The 25407-nt window shown below is 48.8% G+C and overlaps 1 protein-coding gene and 1 long non-coding RNA gene across 2 annotated transcripts in view; both read right to left on the bottom strand.

The window, feature by feature from the left end:
• Window positions 1-133: 133 nt before the first annotated feature.
• LOC143490753 (uncharacterized) lies at window positions 134-7278 on the bottom strand. The gene is made up of 3 exons (XR_013124966.1): window positions 7235-7278; window positions 691-1138; window positions 134-357 (listed from the first exon to the last, which is right to left on the bottom strand). It is a non-coding gene; the product is annotated as an uncharacterized LOC143490753 (long non-coding RNA).
• A 304-nt stretch (window positions 7279-7582) lies between these two features.
• suclg2 (succinate-CoA ligase GDP-forming subunit beta) overlaps window positions 7583-25407 on the bottom strand; it is a 54239-nt gene continuing 36414 nt past the window's right edge. The window contains 2 exon segments of the mRNA XM_076989180.1: window positions 7583-9101; window positions 16379-16499. Of these exon segments, the coding sequence (XP_076845295.1) occupies window positions 8986-9101; window positions 16379-16499 (237 nt within the window). The 3' untranslated portion in view covers window positions 7583-8985.

Genomic DNA, 25407 nt, shown 5'->3' with positions numbered 1-25407 from the left:
ACTGATGAACTGCCTGAGCTATCACACAGGTAACATCATCATCATAAGGGAAAGAGCTCTTCATGATGCTCTTCTGAATTTTATTTTAAAACAACTGAAAAATGGTGACATTCATTCAGTGGACTGTGGTATCTTCATTTAGAAGGAGCTGTAGCGTGTTCTGAAGCCTCATCTGTGGTTCTTCCCCCAGCCAACACTGCTCATGCAGCCCCAGGGGGAATGCACTAACGAGAGGGTTCATCAGTGCATGATTGCAGACACACACTCATTAGCTGCCGTACGGCAGGTCTGCAGTATGGGCAGATTTTGTGCAGTGCTGCTGGCAGTATTATATTAAGCCCCAGGTCAGACACCGTGCTGTAAGCAAAGAGTGATAATATAGATGGGATTATACTGCCTATCATGGTGTGGAAGCATCAGATATGTTGTGTACATTCAGATATGTTGTGTTTTCTATTCTATGATTTTCTTCATATCTGTACATTGTTCGTTCGGTGCAGAAAGGTCTGGTGGACCAAGACAGTAAAAATTTCTGTTGAAATACAATAAAGTTAACCAAGTTGATCATATATAGATTAGTACTGTTTGTGTCAACACCAGATGGTGTCTTCACCTTAGAGTGCTATAAAACCTGGCAAAAACTGTGTGTGAGTGTGTGTGAATAAGAGAGAGAGGAATACAGAAACTTACCTAGATAGAGAGTGTGTGTCAGAGAGAGAGAGAGACTCTGAACTGTGCCTTAATGATACAGGCTTGCAGGCTTGGTCCCTCACTGTAGTGCAGGCAGGGGTAATTGGACAGCAGGACAGAGTGTCCTCACCTCTCAGCGACTTCGCCAGTGCGACAGCGCGACTAATCACGCTACAATTTGCATGGAGGGCCGCTTGAATCACCTGCAATAACCGCACGCTGCTTTGAGGGATGAGGTTTTAATCTCAGGGAAGAGATGAGACACCAACTCTGCCGTTCACTTCAGGTTTTTTTTCTCTTCTATTTTCATCCCCTCTCCAACCTTCTCTTCTCATCCCTCTCATCCTCCCTCCCTTATTGCGATGGACCGGTGGGTAAATTTGTGAGGGCAGGACTCCCATCTCAGGCTCGAAGGAATGTCATTGTGAATTCATTAATATCCCAATATCTAATGCAGAGAGAGAGAGAGAGAGAGAGAGAGAGAGAGAGAAAGAAAGAGAGAGAGAGCAAGCAAGCAGCTCTTTAGTAAAAGGTAGTTGTCCATGTGAATGAAACTCTCCTAAAACACAATCAAAGCGCTGACAGATATTTTAGTGAGAGGGAATTATTTCTTTAGTGGAGTGCTCAGAGAGACACAGACGCTTATTCGGGCCTTGTTACCAGCAAGTGACCCACGTAATAGAGGATTTTACGACTGGAAGTGTTTGAAAAATCTAGCCAGGGTAACTAATGAGGGTGTTTAGAGTTGATGGATACTCTGAGATCTCCAGGGGATATGGGGAGCAGTCATGGCCTGCAAGGTTATGACAACCTAAATACCTCTAGTGCATGAGTGTGGAGGGAAGTGCACATGCAGTCACATCCTTTCACTGAGGACTGCTGCGTGTCCTGGAACACCACCATGCTGGATTCAGAAGTGATCAAGCTCATCGTTTCAGTGCAGGTTCAACTTACCACGGAACCCAAACAAACCTTGCCGGAGGTTAGATGAACCCAAGCCGTGTCACTAGTCCACACATCCATAAACACAGCACAGCCAACTGGTGATATCAGTGACTCGGTTACTAAGCACCGTCCCAGAGCATCCTTGCACTGGGTTTTCAGGTGATGAGATGAACCTCCAGCCCTTGAAGGGCTGATGTTCCATGACGTTCAAATGTTCTAGTCGTTCTACACATAAGTGGGCCGTTTACAGCAACCTGGAACAGTGCATGCCTAGTCTGCAGACACTCTGAATTCTGGGTATTTAGTGTTCTTGATTGTGTGGCTACAGTTGAACTGGGAGCTAGCCAAAAACAAAGTCCACTGGGGGTCACCAATGACCCCAGAGGGGTGGAAAAACACTGACCTAGAAACTAGATTCCCACTTAAATCCCTGACAAAACTCCCACAGTGGCACTAACCACAACTCGGTGATTTATAGGTGTTGTCTCCAGCAGTTAGAGTGCACATAGATCCATGGTGTTCCTCGTTTAGATCTGTACTGTCTGACATTGATTATGTACATCTGAAGGCGGTGGACTCAGAAGTGGACAGAAGCCCTTGGGTGCAGCTTTTTAACCTGTAGGTGCTCAACGGAAGCGTCATCACAACCTTTATGACCTCTATGACCTCCATGACTTCTGTTCACCTTGAGTTGACACTACTACTTTGGTTATGGTATTATGGTGTTAATGGAAACATTACAGGTGGCAATGCCACTGTTTGCGGTTTATTAATGATGAAAGTGCTTTGTTAATTTCAAATAGTGCTGTAAATAATGATGTTCAAGAGAATCTTTATGCAAAGTTTATGCAGAATCCATGCTGCTGTAAGTTAAACCTCTGACCCAGATACGAATCTATAGCAGACTAAAACAGGTTTTACTCTAGAACTGGCCTGTATTTGGTGGCATTCATTCATGTGTCCTTCAATCCTGACCAGTCCAGCCCCTGCTACTGAGAAGCAGGAAGATGCCACCACCAAGCTTCAATGTGGGGGTGTGGCTCTCAAGGTAATGAGCAGGGTTTGGACTGTACCATGCTTCACTGTGGGGGTCGGGTTCACAGGGTAATGAATAAGGTTTGGACTGTACCAAGCTTCACTGTGGGGGTGAGCTTCTCAGGGTAATGAGCAGGGTTTGGATTGTACCATGCTTCACTGTGAGGGTGGGGTTCACAGGATAATGAGTAGGGTTTGGACTGTACCAAGCTTCACTGTGGGGGTGTGGTTATCAGGGTCATGAGCAGGGTTTGGACTGTACAATTCTTCACTGTGGTGGTGGGGTTCACAGGCTAATGAGTAGGGTTTGGACTGTACCAAGCTTCACTGTGGGGGTGGGGTTCACAGGGTAATGAGCAGGGCTTTGACTGTACCATGCTTCACTGTGGGGTGGGGTTCTCAGGGTAATGAGCTACTTAACATTTATAATGATGGCTAAAAGGTTCAGTTTTTGTTTCATTTCACCAGAAAATCTCCTGCTCTCTGTGACTTCTGTCAATTAATTGAAAATGATATTATGTAGGCATTTAACAGCAAAGTGCTGAGTACACATGCACTCAGAATGCTTACGTTTTTCATTTTAAAAGGCTATTTTCTTTCATTTCAATTATGCTTGGACTTTATGTTGTCAATTACATTAAATCCTAATAAAAAACGTCAAATCCATGTTTTATTTCAACAAAACCGGAAAACCACCAAAGATGTAAATACTTTCACAGGGCTCTGTATCCAGGTGTAGTCCTAATTCAAAGGTTTTGCTATGCTACATCTGCTACTTTGAGTTAGCTGTGGCATGCAGAAGAGAATCCAAACGCACAGCTGCGTGACAGGGATTCAGATCACCGGGGAGCCGGTTAATACAAACAAAAAAAAATCATCTGATTAACTTAAACCCTGTGAACCCCCACCCTCTTCACACACACAACATTACAAATACGTGCTCAAATAAGTGGAAGAGCAGTCGTCATTGGTGAGGACGCCATACTTCATCATCGTCATCAGCGCTACGTCGCATGTGTAGTCTCATCTTCTTCATTACCGAGTCGCTTTGTTGCGCGCGCCAAATCGTTGCCGACAGGCCACTTTCACCTTGCTCACACACAAAACGCACTGGTTTCGAGGCACTAAGAGTCAAATTTACCTGACCGCAATAACATTTGACACGCACAAGCTCATGCAGTCACCTTGAGCACGAGGGCAGGAGGGTAGAGATTACAAAAACCATCCGCGCATGGCGGGCATGAGGCGGGAATGTCACCTTCCTCTCCTGACTTCTACTGTGTGTGTGTGTTTCTTCAGTTATTATAACTATAAAATAGTTAAACTATTTAAACACTGTTAAACATGCAGCTAAAAATGTTTTCTTCATGGCCGAAGCGCCTGTCTCCTTCATTACAGAGAAGTGAGAGGGTTGTCTTACTTAGCAGGCCTGCGAAAACTTTTCTAGTAAAATGCTCAAGCCTCGTGTTGCCAGTGCTCTGCTTGGCTTCTCCAGATGAAATGAACACACTGGGGTGCACTGTTGCTGTCCCGCCCTCTAGGGTCTCCATGTGCGCGCGCGCGTGTGCACGAGCGTGTCATCACCACACCTGCTGAGAACTCCGCCAGGATGCTTCAGAATCTCATTATTGGTCTTTTTTTAAAGCAAACGATGGCGCAGTGGCTTCTCTTTTAATTAGAACGGTTTTTCCAGAGGTCACGCAAAATGAGCGTTTAATTAGTGTCAGGCATCAGATGATTTCCTTTTTATTGAAGCCCTATCTCGGGATACCTCGGCAGTTAATTGGATCAGAGGCGCCCACAAACACATCACTGTCAAAAGTTTGCGGGGAAAGAAAGTTTGTCAAACAATAGGGAACAAACAAATATTTGAAGAGACTGCGCGTGCATGCTGCGCGTGTATTCGACTGGCTTTATTAATAAAGGACCATTGCGCACTCACTGACAATGCCGATTAATTCAACCCTCCCAAATGACACAGGACAAAAAAGAAACGGAGAGCGCGCACACAACATTAAAATTGAGACCACACGCACGTACACACGCAGGGCTCTGACAATTCGAGTCACGAGAGGTCAACTACCAATACCCAACACGTGGATCTAACAAAATGACCTCAATTAAAATATACAGAGCTTAAACTCAGCTTATAATATAAATATATTTAAAATATTCTCACATAGTCCAATTATCTTTTTTCTGACTTACTTTTTTTCTGGAAAAACTAAGAGATCAACTGCAACAGTGTTAGTGTCTCTTCTAGGTATGTCTTTCAGTATAACATACATTTTTGTTTTAAACCAAACTGACAACATTCAAGTATTTTCAAATTCCAAATAAAATTATTGTAATTTAGAACATGTATTGGCATAATAATCATGAGAATGATACAGAAACATATTAGGTTAATAATTAGAGTTGTGACACCTTTAATTAATGTATACATTTCTCAAAATGGACATTGTGAATGTTTTCTCTACATCCTTTTCCATGTCAGTGAGTGATATACACTGAGATGTATGCACACCAAACATGAACACCGTTCTGTTCACTATACTCTCAAATATACATTTTGATGCAAAAGTCTTGTAAATTAACATCTGTATACTTTAGGTTAATTACTCCAAAACATTTTGGAAATGTAACACTTAAAATCTTTGTCATGTGCATGTAGCAGATTGAACGTGTGGCATTTACCACACACACACACACACCTGCGCACATGAGCGTGCATGCACCTGGAGCACGGTGTTGATATTTTTTTTGTTATTCTGTTTTTTTTTTTATTCTCTTTCTTTCTGGCGTGTTTGCTCTGCTATTATGAGAATCAGCATGGCTTCACACACAGTCTGAAGGTGCTTCATGCAGAACTTCACACACTGTCCAACTCTGCTCTTCTCTGATGACTTCACACACTGTCTGAGCTGCAATATAAAGGAGTTTACTGCTAGAGCTTTAACAAATTGAATCTTGAGGTTTGTATTCTAGAGTTTGTATCTTTAGCTGATCCATCAGTGCTGAGCTCACACTGACTAGTACTCCTCCTTGGTGTGTGTGTGTGTGTGTGTAGCAACTAATCTGGCTACATCCTGGACATTGTTTTTATTTTCTTCATTCATCTACTACTACCTACCTACCACGCCCACCTGCCCACACCACACCTCAACCACGCCCACCTGCCCACACCACACCTCAACCACGCCAACCTGCCCACACCACACCTCGACCACGCCCACTTCCCTACACCACACCTCAACAACACCCACCTGCCCACACCACACCTCCCTACACCACACCTCAACCACACCCACCTGCCCACACCACACCTCCCTACACCACACCTCAACCACACCCACCTGCCCACACACCTCCCTACACCACACCTCAACCACACCCACCTGCCCACACCACACCTCAACCACGACCACCTCCCTACACCACACCTCAACCACACTCACCTCCCTACACCACACCTCAACCACACCCACCTCTCTACACCACACCTCAACCACGCCCACCTTCTTACACCACACCTCAACCACGCCCACCTCCCTACACACCTCAACCACGCCCACCTCCCTACACCACACCTCAACCACGCCCACCTCCCTACACCACACCTCAACCACGCCCACCTCCCTACACCACACCTCAACCACACCCACCTCCCTACACCACACCTCAACCACACCCACCTCCCTACACCACACCTCAACCACACCCACCTCCCTACACCACACCTCAACCACACCCACCTCCCCATGTCCACCTTTATTTAAATCAGATGGCACTAATTCAGTACACCTAAGCCATGCATATATAACTCCTCTCTTGCACAACACAAATACATACACACACACACACAGCCACTATAAATACACATTTATATTCAGTCACACACAGTCTGCTGAATTACACAATGTCAGGACAAGAGCACATTTTAACAAGGCTGAAACTTTGATATCTGATGCGTCAACACACTCCTATTTGACACAGTTGAGGAAGGGCATGAAATAAGCAATTATTGACCCATCTCTCCTAATAACACCACGCTGCTGGCAGTGTGGGGTGAGGGGGCGGGGCTTGCGTGTCACCTCCAGACTCTGCCGCTAATGAGGAGGTACTCAGAGGCCATGAGAGACCAACCGGACCACCAGCAGTCGGGGGGGGGGGGGGGGGGGGGGGGGGGGGGGGGCAGTGGTACGGTCCTGACAGGACGGGTCTTTGCGTTTACACGGAAGTACAGATTAATTTAGAGGAGTCGTTTGAAAATGGGCCGTGTGCTTGTTTGAGAGAGTTAGAGAAAAAATCAGATGGTTAAATAAGACAGTAGGAGAAGATATTGAGACAAAGTAATGAAAGACAAAAAAATGACAAAAACAGAGAGACAGAGAGGAGGGATGGGAGGTAGTGAGGAAGAGCAATACGAGATCAGGGCTGTTGCTTGGGGCGCTCGATCCGGAATGGGTGTCCTCACAGATCACCTGACAGATAATCCATCAAACGCTTTGGCCATCCGACGATGGGGATGAATTTCAGTGCACGAGCATGGAAACACACATACCTACACCCACGTCAGCCATGAAGGACATGTGTGCAGGCACATGCATGCACGCGAGTGTGCACGTGTGAGTGCCCGCACGCGCGCGCGCGCACACACACACACAGATCATTAACACTGCATCTGGCATTAAAACACACTTCTTCTGTCATGGTTTTGTCTAGGCTATTAATTTGATACTTTGGCTGTCAAAACTTCACAAAGCGCTGACATCATTGTCCAGCAGAGTCACATCCCTCTCCTGACTGTCAATCAACAGTCCCCACGACAAGACCCTGGCTGTATGACAACACACACCCCTGTGCACGCACATACGCACGCAGACACACACACACACACACAGAGAACAAGTATATTAAGCAAATTTTATTGAAATCATTCTGGTTAGTTGTTTTTTTATTAATATATTTCAATAGAACTCAATAGAACTATCAAAATACATTCATGATTGTAAAAAGGCTAATTACACAAGACTTTAATTACAACAAGATAAAGAAAACGTACATGGTTGGAACCCGTGGACAGACAGTTGGCCTGAGGTTGACACAGTGAGGTCTATGTGGCATGTAAAATCGAACCAAGCACTTTGACACCTGTACGAACTGATGAAATATGTCTAAACCATTCACACACAACCCTTCAATAAGTCATAAAGAAACTAGACTTCACATACTTGGACTTGTTACAAGGCAAACCGACGGGGCCACCGAATCTAGACGTCGGAGTTCTATGTCTCGAACGAGGCCATAGAGCGGATGGTACTGAAGAGCAGATCTTCTCAGATGCTCACTAGTTTAACAGAACTGCTCGTCTCGGTTCTACTTAAAGGTCCACTTGCATACCTAGCCGGCTCCCTGAAACGTGAGAAGGCCCGAACCACTGCAGCTCATCCACATCCCATCAAAAGAGGTGGCAGGAAACGGAGCAGACTGAATCACACTCCTGCTCTAAAGGCAGCGCCCCCTACAGGTCACCTGGTGGAGCAGCTGGGTTCCACCTCTTCTGCTACCTGCATTTTGTTTTTTCTTCTCTTCTTCTCTGCAGGTCTGTGAGTCTGAAGGAGGCTGTCGATCGATAACAGGTTCGCAAGTCATTTCACAGTCATGGCGATAAGTATCAGGAAGGCTCATCACCCATCTGGGCTGAGGGTACCGCGTGTGATTAAAACAAATAAATGTTTCTCATTGTGTTCTAAGAGTGCTGATTGCTATCTTAGTGAGCCCTGCACAAGCTTTTGCACTGAAAAATAATCACAACATTCTGCATCTCTCCAACATACAATATGAATATAATTAAATAGAAAAGAACCATCAGACAATATAAAAACAATAAAATAAAAGCCCTGGTTAATTAAAATAAAAAACAAAAACAAATAAACAACAAAAAAGAATGGCATAAGTAAAGTAAATAAAAGTCTTGTGGTAATGAGTAGTGCTTGAGAATGAACGTTCCTGGTATAAAGTGGAGCAGGAACAGGTACAGACTCTGCGAGTTTAGTCTGAGACCAAGAGAGACAAGATGTCAGTTTTAAAGTTTCAATTTATAAACAACAAGTTTAAGACTTGAGACATAATTTCTAATTTTGAGATGTTCAGACTGTCTACAGTCCTCGGGATGGGGCCTAGATATTTATCAGACTAACAGGAGGGTGTGGCTGGAAAAGTGGGAGGAGAATAGACTATGAGGAGAGAGGGTGGAGCCAAAGGCCATGAGCCCTATGCACTTCTAAGTGTGTGTGTGTGTGTGTGTGTGTGTTATTTCTTGGTAATAGCGGCCACTGCTTTTTTAGCTGCATCATCGAGGTCATTGGCGGAGGTGATGGGTAAGCCACTCTCAGACAGGATCCTCTTAGCCTCCTGCACGTTTGTCCCTACACACACACACACACACACACACACACACAGGTTATATGATTACAATAAACCATGATGCCAACATACAAAAAAGTTAATGCATGATTGCTCCCCCCCCACACCACTCTCACCCAACACACACACACACACACATTCAATTTACCTTCATTTTGCCTTCACCTACAATAACCTGCTTCATACATTTATCTACTAACTTAAAACAGCAGCCTTCTTGTTCTCTCTAAACTTTGGAATTAGTAGGGCCTGAATTCCAGAGCATGACGGGATTGAACTCTGTCCTCTCCGACCCAGAAAGGCAGTGGTGTTGAAAATTCAGTGGTGCCAGGCAATTGGCTGGAAAAGCAAAGGGGTCGCTTATCTCATTGGCTGAACGTCAGATGTTTTGTTTCATTGGCTGAAAGTCAGAGGTCTCTTTCCATTGGCTGCCGTGCATATCGAGCCCAGCTGCCAAGGACCCTAGTGAGTGCGCTCAGTAGAATTCTCATCAGGCAGTCTTCCAGGACGGCACCTCTGCCCTCAGTGGGCTACACGGTTTTTATAGCCTGACAAAATCTCTTACGACACCGGCCGCTCTGACACAAGACTGCGGCAGGGAGCCAATACAAGAAAGCTAGTCGAGGGGGAAAAATCACCTCTTGAGGGAGGTGGGTTTGATAGCAAGAGAGGGGGAGAGAGGGGAGGGAGAGAGAGAGATAGATTGATAGAGAGATATGGAGTAGAAAAGAAAAGGTAGACAAAAGGATGGGGAGGGGAGTCTCTCAGGGTCGTGTGTCATTGTGGTCTGTTTGTGTAGGACATGATTCAGTGTGAGTTCAGGTGTGTGTGTGTTGTGTGTGTGTGTGTGTGTGTGTAATGAGGAACAGATGAGAGCAGCTGGAGATGGGATAGACATTCTGATTTCACAGGTAAGGCTTCTGTTTTAGGGAGGAGAGAACTGTTCAAGAGAGAGTGTGTGTGTGTGTACCAGACGGTGCGTGTGTGCATGTGTGTGTACATTTGTATTTACACATTAGGTGTGTGTTAGCGTAAGTACAGGTGTGTATTTGCATGCGTGTGTTGAGTACAAGTGTGTGTGTGTGTATGTGTGTATTCTCTCCTGCTCTGGGAGTGTAATTATGATAGTATCACTTCTCTCAGGAGAGATGTGCCTCTAATCAATAGCAGTTGCACAGGGAATCCAATTTCCAGGACCACTTAAGCACTGAGATTTCACCGCCTTTGTCCGCTCACATAACAACTCCTTTCTAACACTTCTCCCACATTTGGCAGCACTACACAATCAATTGTATAATTTCATTAGCGGAGGAGCTGGGTGAGAGGCCGTGTGGTGGCAGGGGGCGGAGTTCCTCCCCGTCTCCACCACAGGGGGCGGAGTTCCTCCCCGTCTCCACCACAGGGGTGGAGTTCCTCCCCCCGTCTCCACCACAGGGGTGGAGTTCCTCCCCCTGTCTCCACCACAGGGGGCGGAGTTCCTCCCCGTCTCCACCACAGGGGGCGGAGTTCCTCCCCGTCTCCACCACAGGGGTGGAGTTCCTCCCCTGTCTCCACCACAGGGGGCGGAGTTCCTCCCCCTGTCTCCACCACAGGGGGCGGAGTTCCTCCCCCTGTCTCCACCACAGGGGGCGGAGTTCCTCCCCGTCTCCACCACAGGGGGCGGAGTTCCTCCCCCCGTCTCCACCACAGGGGGCGGAGTTCCTCCCCCCGTCTCCACCACAGGGGGCGGAGTTCCTCCCCCTGTCTCCACCACAGGGGGCGGAGTTCCTCCCCCTGTCTCCACCACAGGGGGCGGAGTTCCTCCCCCTGTCTCCACCACAGGGGTGGAGTTCCTCCCCGTCTCCACCACAGGGGGCGGAGTTCCTCCCCGTCTCCACCACAGGGGGCGGAGTTCCTCCCCCTGTCTCCACCACAGGGGGTGGAGTTCCTCCCCCTGTCTCCACCACAGGGGGTGGAGTTCCTCCCCCTGTCTCCACCACAGGGGGTGGAGTTCCTCCCCCTGTCTCCACCACAGGGGTGGAGTTCCTCCGCCCATCTCCACCAGTGCAGCTCTGGGGAGTGGAGCAAGGGGGAGAGACTGCGAAAACACAGCAGGCCGAACGTGAGCTTACTTCTGTTCTTCTGTGTTGGTCCCTCATTACTACGTTCTCACCACCGCACCTCTCTCTCTCTCCCTCTCCCCCTCTTTTCCCTCACGCTGCATATGTTGTTTTTTGTACATTTTCAAAATAAAAATGTCATGAGCATATAAAAAGTAATTTATATCCTACATACTTCCAATATAAAGCTTTTTCTTTAAAGTTACATGTTTCACTTTTTCAACTGAAAGGGCAAAAACATTTATTTTGGGTTAGTGAAGTAAAGGTTAGAATTACACACTAACAGTTATTCCACACAGATATTTACATCTACATAAAATACAAGGGTGACATTTCACATTGTACTTACAAGATACAAAGAGGAGAGTGTGTTAATCAATGTATTATAATCTAAAACACCAAACAAGTTGTGATGAGCAGAAACAAAAACACATTTGATCAATTTAAACACACACACACACACACACACACACAAAGGCTCCTGTTGACGCAAGCTCTTGCACACATAGGTTCATGATCTCCTGTCACCACTAGGTGGTGCTAGAGATCTACTTTGGTTCCACATCAACACAGAGGGGCTTTTATTTTAGGGGCTCCATTCACTGCAGAAAATATCATAAACCATTACTGATGCACACTCACAGGAGAAATCATTACACACAGTACTAGTTTATAAAGTTGTATATACAATAGCAATGTGTGTGAAAATATAATGTATGGAACAGGATGTGCAGAGGACACTCTGGAGTCCACCGCTCACCTGCTGTCACCTTCAGGTCATGGAGGACTCAGTAATTAGCCAGACGGACGCCAGCTGTGTCCAGGAAGGGTAGACACTGAGAGGTGCAGTCCTGAGAAACGCTGGGACTGCACTCTGTATTAAAGCCATCAAGGTTCCTCTTCAGCAGGAACATCAACACTCAGCACTATAGAAAAAGGTGTGTCGTGGTGGCGGAAGGATACGACTCTGCCCTGGTACTTGGGCCTTCCAGCATCTTCTCTCAAAGGGTCTACTTTCAGGAGGGTTTAGTTTTAAACTTTAAGGTAAAAAAAAAAACTAACTAAGGAAACCAAACAAAGGGGAAGTGAGTTGTTGTGCTGGTGTGGCTTGTGCTGATGGCATGGGGGTGGGGGGTGTGTCGGGTTTTGGTTGGTCTGATCAGCTGCGTTGGGGATCTGGATCTTGGGGTCTGGAGTGAATATCTGATCAGCAGGGTGTGTGTTAATGTTAGAGATGTGAGGAAAACATTGATGGGCAGAGAAGAGGTGTTGTGAACAGAAGTTCATACACACGCACGGATTGATGGACAAATACGTGAATATGGATAGACACAATGACAGATATGGACCAATACAGATACATGGGGAACCACAGACAGAGGCCTGTATCAGAGCTGATCAGACTGAGACAGAGGAACCCTCTTATAAGCCTGTGTCAGAGCTGATCAGAACACAGACTGAGACACGGGAACCCTCTTATAGGCCTGTGTCAGAGCTGATCAGAACACAGACTGAGACACGGGAACCCTCTTATAGGCCTGTGTCAGAGCTGATCAGAACACAGACTGAGACAGAGGAACCCTCTTATAGGCCTGTGTCAGAGCTGATCAGAACACAGACTGAGACAGAGGAACCCTCTTATAGGCCTGTGTCAGAGCTGATCAGAACACAGACTGAGACAGAGGAACCCTCTTATAAGCCTGTGTCAGAGCTGATCAGAACACAGACTGAGACACAGGAACCCTCTTATAGGCCTGTGTCAGAGCTGATCAGAACATAGACTGAGACAGAGGAACCCTCTTATAAGCCTGTGTCAGAGCTGATCAGAACACAGACTGAGACACGGGAACCCTCTTATAGGCCTGTGTCAGAGCTGATCAGAACACAGACTGAGACACGGGAACCCTCTTATAGGCCTGTGTCAGAGCTGATCAGAACACAGACTGAGACAGAGGAACCCTCTTATAGGCCTGTGTCAGAGCTGATCAGAACACAGACTGAGACAGAGGAAGCCTCTTATAGGCCTGTGTCAGAGCTGATCAGAACACAGACTGAGACAGAGGAACCCTCTTATAAGCCTGTGTCAGAGCTGATCAGAACACAGACTGAGACACAGGAACCCTCTTATAGGCCTGTGTCAGAGCTGATCAGAACATAGACTGAGACAGAGGAACCCTCTTATAGGCCTGTGTCAGAGCTGATCAGAACACAGACTGAGACAGCAACCCTCTTATAGGCCTGTGTCAGAGCTGATCAGAACACAGACTGAGACAGAGGAACCCTCTTATAGGCCTGTGTCAGAGCTGATCAGAACACAGACTGAGACACAGGAACCCTCTTATAGGCCTGTGTCAGAGCTGATCAGAACATAGACTGAGACAGAGGAACCCTCTTATAGGCCTGTATCAGAGCTGATCAGAACATAGACTGAGACACAGGAACCCTCTTATAGGCCTGTGTCAGAGCTGATCAGAACACAGACTGAGACAGAGGAACCCTCTTATAGGCCTGTGTCAGAGCTGATCAGAACACAGACTGAGACAGAGGAACCCTCTTATAGGCCTGTGTCAGAGCTGATCAGAACACAGACTGAGACAGAGGAACCCTCTTATAGGCCTGTGTCAGAGCTGATCAGAACACAGACTGAGACAGAGGAACCCTCTTATAAGCCTGTGTCAGAGCTGATCAGAACACAGACTGAGACACAGGAACCCTCTTATAGGCCTGTGTCAGAGCTGATCAGAACATAGACTGAGACAGAGGAACCCTCTTATAGGCCTGTGTCAGAGCTGATCAGAACACAGACTGAGACAGCAACCCTCTTATAGGCCTGTGTCAGAGCTGATCAGAACACAGACTGAGACCGAGGAACCCTCTTATAGGCCTGTGTCAGAGCTGATCAGAACACAGACTGAGACACAGGAACCCTCTTATAGGCCTGTGTCAGAGCTGATCAGAACATAGACTGAGACAGAGGAACCCTCTTATAGGCCTGTATCAGAGCTGATCAGAACATAGACTGAGACACAGGAACCCTCTTATAGGCCTGTGTCAGAGCTGATCAGAACACAGACTGAGACAGAGGAACCCTCTTATAAGCCTGTGTCAGAGCTGATCAGAACACAGACTGAGACAGAGGAACCCTCTTATAAGCCTGTGTCAGAGCTGATCAGAACACAGACTGAGACAGTGGAGCCCTCTTATAAGCCTGTGTCAGAGCTGATCAGAACACAGACTGAGACAGAGGAACCCTCTTATAGGCCTGTGTCAGAGCTGATCAGAACACAGACTGAGACAGAGGAACCCTCTTATAAGCCTGTGTCAGAGCTGATCAGAACACAGACTGAGACACAGGAACCCTCTTATAGGCCTGTGTCAGAGCTGATCAGAACATAGACTGAGACACGGGAACCCTCTTATAGGCCTGTGTCAGAGCTGATCAGAACACAGACTGAGACACGGGAACCCTCTTATAAGCCTGTGTCAGAGCTGATCAGAACACAGACTGAGACAGAGGAACCCTCTTATAGGCCTGTGTCAGAGCTGATCAGAACACAGACTGAGACAGAGGAACCCTCTTATAGGCCTGTGTCAGAGTTGATCAGAACACAGACTGAGACAGAGGAACCCTCTTATAGGCCTGTGTCAGAGTTGATCAGAACACAGACTGAGACAGAGGAACCCTCTTATAGGCCTGTGTCAGAGCTGATCAGAACACAGACTGAGACAGAGGAACCCTCTTATAGGCCTGTGTCAGAGCTGATCAGAACATAGACTGAGACAGAGGAACCCTCTTATAGGCCTGTGTCAGAGCTGATCAGAACACAGACAGACACAGGAACCCTCTTATAGGCCTGTGTCAGAGCTGATCAGAACACAGACTGAGACAGAGGAACCCTCTTATAGGCCTGTGTCAGAGCTGATCAGAACACAGACTGAGACACAGGAACCCTCTTATAGGCCTGTGTCAGAGCTGATCAGAACATAGACTGAGACAGAGGAACCCTCTTATAGGCCTGTGTCAGAGCTGATCAGAACACAGACAGACACAGGAACCCTCTTATAGGCCTGTGTCAGAGCTGATCAGAACACAGACTGAGACAGAGGAACCCTCTTATAGGCCTGTGTCAGAGCTGATCAGAACACAGACTGAGACAGCAACCCTCTTATAGGCCTGTGTCAGAGCTGATCAGAACACAGACTGAGACAGAGGAACCCTCTTATAGGCCTGTGTCAGAGCTGATCAGAACACAGACTGAGACAGAGGAACCCTCTTATAGGCCTGTGTCAGAGCTGATCAGAGCATACACTGAGAGACACACATGGCCATCCATCTCAGAAGCAGAGTATTCCCCTGTAACCAAATCATTTATCAAACTCTAGGCGAGGTGATTTACTACTTCATGCTGGGCAGACATAGGAGTTCTGCTCACATAACTATGACCCAAGCTCCCCCTCCAAAGTTATTCCAAAATGTAATTTGAAACTGCAGTAGCTAGTTAACAAATATGGGCACGTCTTAAATACAGTTACACAATTACAATGTATAATATGGAGAGGTTCAGTGTCTGTAAACTCAAGAAGAAAATGAGAAGCAGCTGTTTTGTCAGCTGCTGGTCAAGACTTTAAGGGATCTGGAGGTGGGGCAGGATCTATCTGGAACTAACGTGCTAGCGGCTAGCATGACTCAGCTGTTTTTGGCCAATTATCCTAACGACCAGCAGGCTGAGGTCTAGGCACACGTTTGGCCCCTAACATTAGCATACCCAGGTGAGAGGTCGCGCAATCAGCGGCCATCTCCTTCGTTCGTCTCACCCTCGCTAACGACGGCTAGGACGTCGCGTGCATGCTAACGATGCTCCCTCACGCTACCTGGGGAAGTCTCGGGGAACGTGGCACTCGTCAAGTCCAAAGTCGACCCCTTTGAGAAGCTGGAGCTGCTTTTAATGAGAACTGTGATGGAAACGTTATTATGTGAGGATGTGGTGTTTAAACGGGCTAACCCATTAGCTACCTGGCCACAGTCCACAAACTGGATGAATCCAGTGTTGTTTACATAAATAAATCCTTTCCTGTGGATACAACGACTTCTCAAATGCCCCAAGCTGTTACACCACACAACACTTACCTTTCAGTAAACACACACACACACACACACACACACACACACACACACTAACCTTCCAGCCGGACAACCAGGGGCACCTTGAGCTCCAGTTCTCTGCAGGCCTTTGTGATACCATTGGCGATGATGGCACAGTTTACAATCCCTCCAAATATATTCACCAGAATGGCCTCCACCTGTGTGTGTGTGTGTGAGAGAGAGAGAGAGAGAGAGAGAGAGAGAGAGAGAGAGAGAGAGAGAGAGAGAGAGAGAGAGAGAGAGAGAGAGAGAGAGAGGGGGGGGGGGGGGGGGGTTTGCAAAGATATTCTAAGTAACAAGTAAAACTGCACACCAAACACACCAGAAACTTCAGCTGCCCAGTTCCTCGCTAAATTTATGACCATCTCAAGAGTGCTGTGTAACAGTGCTGTATAAGCACAGTGACAGGAGGACAAGGCCACGCAGGGACCTCGTCTGGGGCGGCACAAATAAAAACCCAGATTCAACAATATCACGCGCGGCTCCTCAAATGAGCAGAGAACATAAAAACAGCTATACAATCCCCGGGAACTCCAAGGTCATGCTGCAGGGTAGGGCGCAGAAGGCCAGAGTGTGAGGAAGAGCCATGTGGAGAACCCAGACACGTGGCGTTTGAACGCCAGAACCTCGGCCGAGAGGATGAATCCAGTGAGAGTGAGTCAGACGAGAGAGGCTAAGAACCGCCGTCAGGTACGGGATTAGAATGATCCCTCAAAAGTTACTAAACAGATTAGATTTCCCATAAACTAACAATGTTTTACATTTATGTCCATGGGTGAAATATGGACAGGTGTGCAAAAATTCCACATGCAGGCTGCATGTGCAGATCCTCACTGGTGCACGGGCGTGTCCTGAGCGGGCGTGTCCTGAGCGGGCAAGTCCTGAGCGGGCAAGTCCTGAGTGTTGGAGCTATGGCCACAGACAATCGGGGCGCTACAAGACCAAAGGAGTATGACCAAGACCAAGAAAGTGTGTTGACTTGTAATACACAAATACTCACACACACCTACAGTGATAATCTCTTACTCAAAACACACACACACACGCACACACACACACACACACACACGGCCAAGATCTTTGCTAATACACAGTGTTCATATACTCTATGCTCCTTTTCATATATGGTGGAACCCACAGTGAAGCCACACACACATAGAACACCTGTGGGTGAGCTCATACAGACTTGCATGTCAGAATAAAAGAGAAAACTTCATCATGTCAAAATCTGAAATATCATCACCGTGCCACACACAAGAACCCCACCGTACAAAGTGGCATTTGACATACATTATACATTATTTCCTCATCAGCCTATAAAGGCAGGATTTTGCAGCATCATTTCCGCCATTGTGTGATCTGAACGCACCCGCTGATATTTGCCATCTGCTTTGGGCTTTTGCAATGACGGCTCACGCCGCAGGTGTCTTCCGTGACACCGCTCCCTTGCCCTGCAGTCTCCTCTCCAGCCACTAGAGGGCAGTGCAGATCCAGCCGCCAGGGAGTCCTATCCACCCTATCAGGCCTCACCATCAGCGACCCATTTTTCAGTGTTGCCTGTATTGAGAGTGACCATATTTCTTCCACTCATGCATTTCCTATTGACATCTATGTATATTAATGATACACAGTATGATTTATGTATCCTCGTACACAAGTCAACACAGTTCATAAAAATATTGGCCGTGTTACGCTCCACCTGTCTATGAATCTCACACTAAAATATTACACATAGGCACACAAGCACTCACATGGACACGTATAAATATTCAGCCTTCACATGGCCCGTCACATTCTGTGTATTTAATCATGTTACACGCCGACAGACAGGGATCTTCAAAGTGACGTTACATACTTGCTGTGCTTTTCCACTGCTGTAACGTTTTCCATAAAGAGGTGTACTTAATCGCATGGTGCTCCAAATAAAGGACTAAATGAGTTTGACAAATCGAGAGAATAAATGAACTTGATTTCTTGGGTTTCACTCCAGTGGAAACGAACATTATTGCTTGCAGTGGATGTCATTGCTTATGTTTAGAGGGAATCAGGATAAACATTTAATTTACACCAATTTTAGATGTCAAACCAATTTAGACCAATTCTCACTCCAATTAAGAGCCTAAGACACTATTGATCTGACTGATCTGACCATGCTGCGATACAAAACAGACCAAAAGTACACCAATCAACATTTAATATGGCCAATTAACAACCAACTGGGTCGATTACGCCAATTAACACCTGGTTAATTAACCCTCATGAGACTTGAACAGCTAATGATGAAAGTGCCGTTTTCTCTGCACATACAGCAGAGAGTGACTCAAACTGCACATAACGAGATACTAACCAGCAGGCAGAGCGGCCTGCCAAGGGGATCTCCCCCTGAAACAGGGAGAAGGGGCGGGGCTAGTGAGAAGGGGCGGGGCTAGGCTGAAGGAAGCAAGCTGCCATCTGAACCTACACTCACGGAAGCCTCTTCACTGTGGCGTGCACACACAGGTGGGGAGATGCTTAGTAATGAAACCGCCGTGATATAATCCTGTAAAGGTAAGGTAAATGTAACCCTTTAAAGGCTGCAGTCCCCCTGTGTGTGTGCGCAACACACTATATTGCCAAAAGTATTCGCTCACCCATCCAAATGATCAAAATCAGGTGTTCCAATCATTTCCATGGCCACATGTGTATAAAATTAAGCACCTAGGCATGCAGATATGTTTTTACAAACATTTGTGAAAGAATGGGTCACTCTCAGGAGCTCAGTGAATTCCAGTGTGATAGGATGCCACCTGTGAAACAATCCAGCTGTGAAATTTCCTTGCTCCTAAATATTCCACAGTCAACTGTCAGCTGTATTATAAGAAAATGGAAGTGTTGGGGAACCACCGCAACTCAGCCATGAAGTGGTAGGACACGTAAACTGACGGAGGTCAACGGATGCTGAAGCACATAGTGGAAAAAGGTCTTTCTGCAGACATCACTATAGACATCCAAACTTCAAATTAGCTCAAGAACAGTGCGCAGACAGCTTCATGGAATGTGTTTCCATGGTCGAGCAGCTGCATCCAAGCCATACATCATCACGTGCAAAGCAAAGTATCAGATGCAGTGGTGTAAAGCACTCCGCCACTGGACTCTCTGGAGTGACGAATCTCGCTTCTACATCTGGCAAACTGATGGATGAGTCTGGGTTTGGTGGTTGCCAGAACGGTACTGGTTTGACTGCATTGTGCCAAGTGTAAAGTTTGGTGGAGGGGGATTATGGTGTGGGGTTGTTTTTCAGGAGCTGAGCTTGGCCCCTTAGTTCCAGTGAAAGGAACTCTGAATGATTCAGCATACCAAGACATTTTGGACAATTGCATGCTCCCAACTTTGTGGGAACAGGTTGGAACTGGCCCCTTCCTCTCCCAACATGACCACAATGTCCATAAGGACATGGATGGCAGAGTCTGGTGTGGATGAATTGACTGGCCTGCACAGAGTCCTGACCTCAAACTTTTGTGATGAATTAGAGCGGAGACTGAGAGCCACGCCTTCTTGACCAAAATCAGTATGTGACCTCACAAATGCGCTTCCGGAAGAATGGTCAAAATCCCCATAAACATAGTCCTAAACCTTGTGGACAGCCTTCCCAGAAGAGTTGAAGCTGTTCTAGCTGCAAAGGGTGGACCAACGTCATATTGAACCCTATGGATTAGGAATGGGATTTCTCTTAAGCTCATATGCGAGTCAAGGAAGGTGAGCGAATACTTTTGGCAATATAGTGTGTGTGTATGTATATTATATATATATATATTATATATATATATATATACACACACACACACACACACACACACACACACACACACACACACACACACACACACACACACACACAGCCATTTTTATAAACTACATAAATAATGATGATGTAGGAAAATAATGAAATGTAGAAAAGATGTGAGTGGGCATGTTTTTTGCCGAGTTTAGCTAAATTATATGAAAGCCTTCATAATTCTGATGAATTCTTTAACAGATGAGTTGGGATGGCGAGAAAGAGCTGCTGTACACACAGGTTTTCATGTGAATTATTTTGGTTTGGCATCTGTCCACTAGGTTTGCTTTAAAAACCTGCTGGGGCTGATCCTCATGCCCCCATCCACAGGGGGCGCTAGACCAGCAAGTGATGCTTTGGGACAGACATGTTCCAGAAGGTGAGAAAAGGTTCTAGAAGGATAGGAAAGGTTCTAAAATGGTACTCTAGTGAAGATGATTTGATTGTCAATCAAGTTCTGTGATATGTATAATAATAACTAAAAAGCTACAACACAGCCATCTTTTGAAACACAATTACGGTACATCAAATCACCTTCACTAGAGTACCATCTTAAACCTTTCCTACCCTTCTAGAACTTTCCCAATCCTGTTGCTGCAGGATTTTGCTCCCACATGCCAGGGTCAGGGCTTGGAGCCAGTTTTCCAGGAGCACAGTGCAATGGCCAGACTGGTCACACTGGTCAGACTCTGGGGAATAGAGGGCTGGATTGCAGACATCACCGGACAGCAGTAATGGCCCTGGGGTGGAGGACAGCAGTAATGGCCCTGGGGTGGGGGACAGCAGTAATGGCCCTGGGGTGGGGGACAGCAGTAATGGCCCTGGGGTGGGGGACAGCAGTAATGGCCCTGGGGTGGAGGACAGCAGTAATGGCCCTGGGGTGGGGACAGCAGTAATGGCCCTGGGGTGGGGGACAGCAGTAATGGCCCTGGGGTGGGGGACAGCAGTAATGGCCCTGGGGTGGGGGACAGCAGTAATGGCCCTGGGGTGGGGGACAGCAGTAATGGCCCTGGGGTGGGGGACAGCAGTAATGGCCCTGGGGTGGGGGACAGCAGTAATGGCCCTGGGGTGGGGGACAGCAGTAATGGCCCTGGGGTGGGGGACAGCAGTAATGGCCCTGGGGTGGGGGACAGCAGTAATGGCCCTGGGGTGGGGGACAGCAGTAATGGCCCTGGGGTGGGGGACAGCAGTAATGGCCCTGGGGTGGGGGACAGCAGTAATGGCCCTGGGGTGGAGGACAGCAGTAATGGCCCTGGGGTGGGGGACAGCAGTAATGGCCCTGGGGTGGAGGACAGCAGTAATGGCCCTGGGGTGGGGGACAGCAGTAATGGCCCTGGGGTGGGGGACAGCAGTAATGGCCCTGGGGTGGGGGACAGCAGTAATGGCCCTGGGGTGGAGGACAGCAGTAATGGCCCTGGGGTGGGGGACAGCAGTAATGGCCCTGGGGTGGAGGACAGCAGTAATGGCCCTGGGGTGGGGGACAGCAGTAATGGCCCTGGGGTGGGGGACAGCAGTAATGGCCCTGGGGTGGGGGACAGCAGTAATGGCCCTGGGGTGGGGGGACAGCAGTAATGGCCCTGGGGTGGGGGACAGCAGTAATGGCCCTGGGGTGGGGGACAGCAGTAATGGCCCTGGGGTGGGGGACAGCAGTAATGGCCCTGGGGTGGGGGACAGCAGTAATGGCCCTGGGGTGGAGGACAGCAGTAATGGCCCTGGGGTGGGGGACAGCAGTAATGGCCCTGGGGTGGGGGACAGCAGTAATGGCCCTGGGGTGGGGGACAGCAGTAATGGCCCTGGGGTGGGGGACAGCAGTAATGGCCCTGGGGTGGAGGACAGCAGTAATGGCCCTGGGGTGGGGGACAGCAGTAATGGCCCTGGGGTGGGGGACAGCAGTAATGGCCCTGGGGTGGGGGACAGCAGTAATGGCCCTGGGGTGGGGGACAGCAGTAATGGCCCTGGGGTGGAGGACAGCAGTAATGGCCCTGGGGTGGGGGACAGCAGTAATGGCCCTGGGGTGGGGACAGCAGTAATGGCCCTGGGGTGGGGGACAGCAGTAATGGCCCTGGGGTGGGGGACAGCAGTAATGGCCCTGGGGTGGGGGACAGCAGTAATGGCCCTGGGGTGGAGGACAGCAGTAATGGCCCTGGGGTGGGGGACAGCAGTAATGGCCCTGGGGTGGGGGACAGCAGTAATGGCCCTGGGGTGGGGGACAGCAGTAATGGCCCTGGGGTGGGGGACAGCAGTAATGGCCCTGGGGTGGGGGACAGCAGTAATGGCCCTGGGGTGGAGGACAGCAGTAATGGCCCTGGGGTGGGGGACAGCAGTAATGGCCCTGGGGTGGGGGACAGCAGTAATGGCCCTGGGGTGGAGGACAGCAGTAATGGCCCTGGGGTGGAGGACAGCAGTAATGGCCCTGGGGTGGGGGACAGCAGTAATGGCCCTGGGGTGGGGGACAGCAGTAATGGCCCTGGGGTGGGGGACAGCAGTAATGGCCCTGGGGTGGGGGACAGCAGTAATGGCCCTGGGGTGGGGGACAGCAGTAATGGCCCTGGGGTGGGGGACAGCAGTAATGGCCCTGGGGTGGGGGACAGCAGTAATGGCCCTGGGGTGGGGGACAGCAGTAATGGCCCTGGGGTGGGGGACAGCAGTAATGGCCCTGGGGTGGGGACAGCAGTAATGGCCCTGGGGTGGGGGACAGCAGCCATAAGACTGACAGGGATCTTGTGAAGTGCTTTCTTAACATTAAATATTAACATGACAGCAAAGAGGTGAGTGCGGTTTCTTCACAAGGATCACCATGTCAGATTCTCTCTCTCTCTCTCTCTCTGTCTCACACACACACACACACACACACACAGTCAGTCAGTCCACACGTGTCCAAGTAAGATTCTGATTGGCAGACTAATGCCCAGGTAAAAACATGCACTGTAATCTTTTGGCGAAGCTCTGATGGAATATTTGCAGACTCAGAGACAGCAGGGCAGCAGCCTAATGACACTACACCTCCTATACTGGCCCCATCTTATCAAATGCACAGGCTGCATAGTCTCCACTCATGGGCCTGGAAGGGGAGGGAGGGAGAGAGAGAGAGAGAGAGAGAGAGAGAGAGAGAGAGAGAGAGAGAGAGAGAGAGAGAGAGAGAGAGAGAGAGAGAGAGAGAGAGAGAGAGAGAGAGAGAGAGAGAGAGAGAGAGAGAGAGAGGGGCACTAGCTCTGTTTCAGGCTGTTATTGGGGACTGAGATTGGTCCTGGCCAAAGGGGATAAGAAGAAATAATTATCCAGACTGCTGGAGCACGACGGCGCCTCCTCACACCTCCTCTCGCTCCTCCCACCTCCTCTCGCCTCGAGAGTAAGAGACGAAGCATCGTGTCAAGAAATCCACTTGCCAAAACCCGCAGAAACCTCGGCATGATGAACGAGGTGCAGGGAATTCTCTTACGATGTGTGAAAAACTAACAATACATGCATATGCCATCTTCTGTCCATATGCTCCTGGAAGAGCTTCAGTGACAGATCCCACCAGCACTTGTGAGTAAATACAGCATCATCATCATCGTCGTCATCATCAGATGGGCCCAGCTGACCTCACTTGTGTGTGTTAAAGGTCAAAGTAAGGCTAACCCTGGGTTATGGTGGTGTTTCATCTGGGCCATTTGACGAAGACCTTGTGCTGCTAACAAATGCGAGAATTAAACAGAACCCCGTCTGGTTTTGGACGTCCATTCATTCCTGTGGGTGGGGTCCTACTGCGGCTCCCTGAACCACACAGCTGGTTCCACTGGGGCTCGCGTCCTGCTGACAAAGGCTACGTCTTCCCATTGCTCAAGCACAGGTAGAGCACCCGATCCACACAGTGAGGGGAGTAGAGGAGAAGACCTCAGAGCAGCTGGCTAGACCTCACCTCTCATCAGCCTACGCTTCTCTTCCTCCGTGCTCTTTGAGCTCTCACCTTCTCTCATCATCTCTCCCTCCCTCCCTGTCGATCTCTCTGCCTCCCTTCATCTCTCCGTCTCTCTCTCCCTCCCTCTCTCTCTCGTGAAAGGAAACCAATCAAGACAGAAATGGATTTGCGCTGGCGCTGAAGGAGGTGCTGGAGGTGGTGGTGGAGGTGGAGGTGTTGGCGATGCTTGCGGCGGTCAGATCTGTCTCCGGACCTCCCGCTCTTGTTTGACAGTGCAGGGGTTGTGAACTGTGACAGCTGCCGACCGCCACAGCTGATGGTGCGCTGGTGAAGCTGTCCTTTCACACCAGCTGTCATTCAACCCCACCACAACAACGCTCTGATCGCCACAGTGCAGCACGGCCACAATGGGCTTCAGGGAGGAAGAGTGAGAGCCCACACACACGCACACACACACACGCACACACACACACACAGCATACGCTCATTCATACATTGTACAGACGCAGGCACACACAAACACGTTTTGTGTTATCGTTTTCACCAATGTTTCACCAATGTTAATCTGCTAGTTTTAGTCCTATGTTTAATGCTGCGGTTGTCATGTCCTCATATGAGAGCATCAGTTTAAGGCCATGAAGCGTGTAGCTGCCTGATTTGGCAGGACTGAAACACTTCCAAGGTCAAAGACTTCTCTGCCTCACCCAGGACAGAGTGGGCTTCAGGCCCAAGGTCATTCTGAACCCACGGGAGACAGGGTACCACAGAGACAGCTGGACGTGGACATTACAAGGGGATGTGGAGGCTGTGGGGAGAACGCTGTGTCCATGGCAATGGAGAGATGGAGGTGAGTGAGTGTGATGGAGGTGGGGGAGCGTGATGGAGGTGAGTGAGTGTGATGGAGGTGGGGGAGCGTGATGGAAGTGAGTGAGCGTGATGGAGGTGGGTGAGCGTGATGGAGGTGGGTGAGCGTGAGTGTGATGGAGGTGGGGGAGTGTGATGGAGGTGAGTGAGCGTGATGGTGGTGAGGGAGCGTGATGGAGGTGGGGGAGCGTGATGGAGGTGGGGGAGCGTGATGGAGGTGGGGGAGCGTGATGGAGGTGAGCGTGATGGAGGTGAGGGAGCGTGATGGAGGTGAGGGAGCGTGATGGAGGTGGGGGAGCGTGATGGAGGTGGGGGAGCGTGATGGAGGTGAGTGTGATGGAGGTGAGGGAGCGTGATGGAGGTGAGGGAGCGTGATGGAGGTGAGGGAGCGTGATGGAGGTGTGAGAGCGTGATGGAGGTGGGGGAGCGTGATGGAGGTGAGGGAGCGTGATGGAGGTGAGTGTGATGGAGGTGAGTGTGATGGAGG

The sequence above is a fragment of the Brachyhypopomus gauderio genome, unplaced genomic scaffold (genome assembly GCF_052324685.1).
Source record: "Brachyhypopomus gauderio isolate BG-103 unplaced genomic scaffold, BGAUD_0.2 sc66, whole genome shotgun sequence".
In the NCBI taxonomy this organism is placed as follows: Eukaryota; Metazoa; Chordata; class Actinopteri; order Gymnotiformes; family Hypopomidae; genus Brachyhypopomus; species Brachyhypopomus gauderio.
The sequence above is the reverse complement of the archived record's forward strand: the minus strand, read 5'-3'. Positions and strand labels throughout refer to the sequence as shown.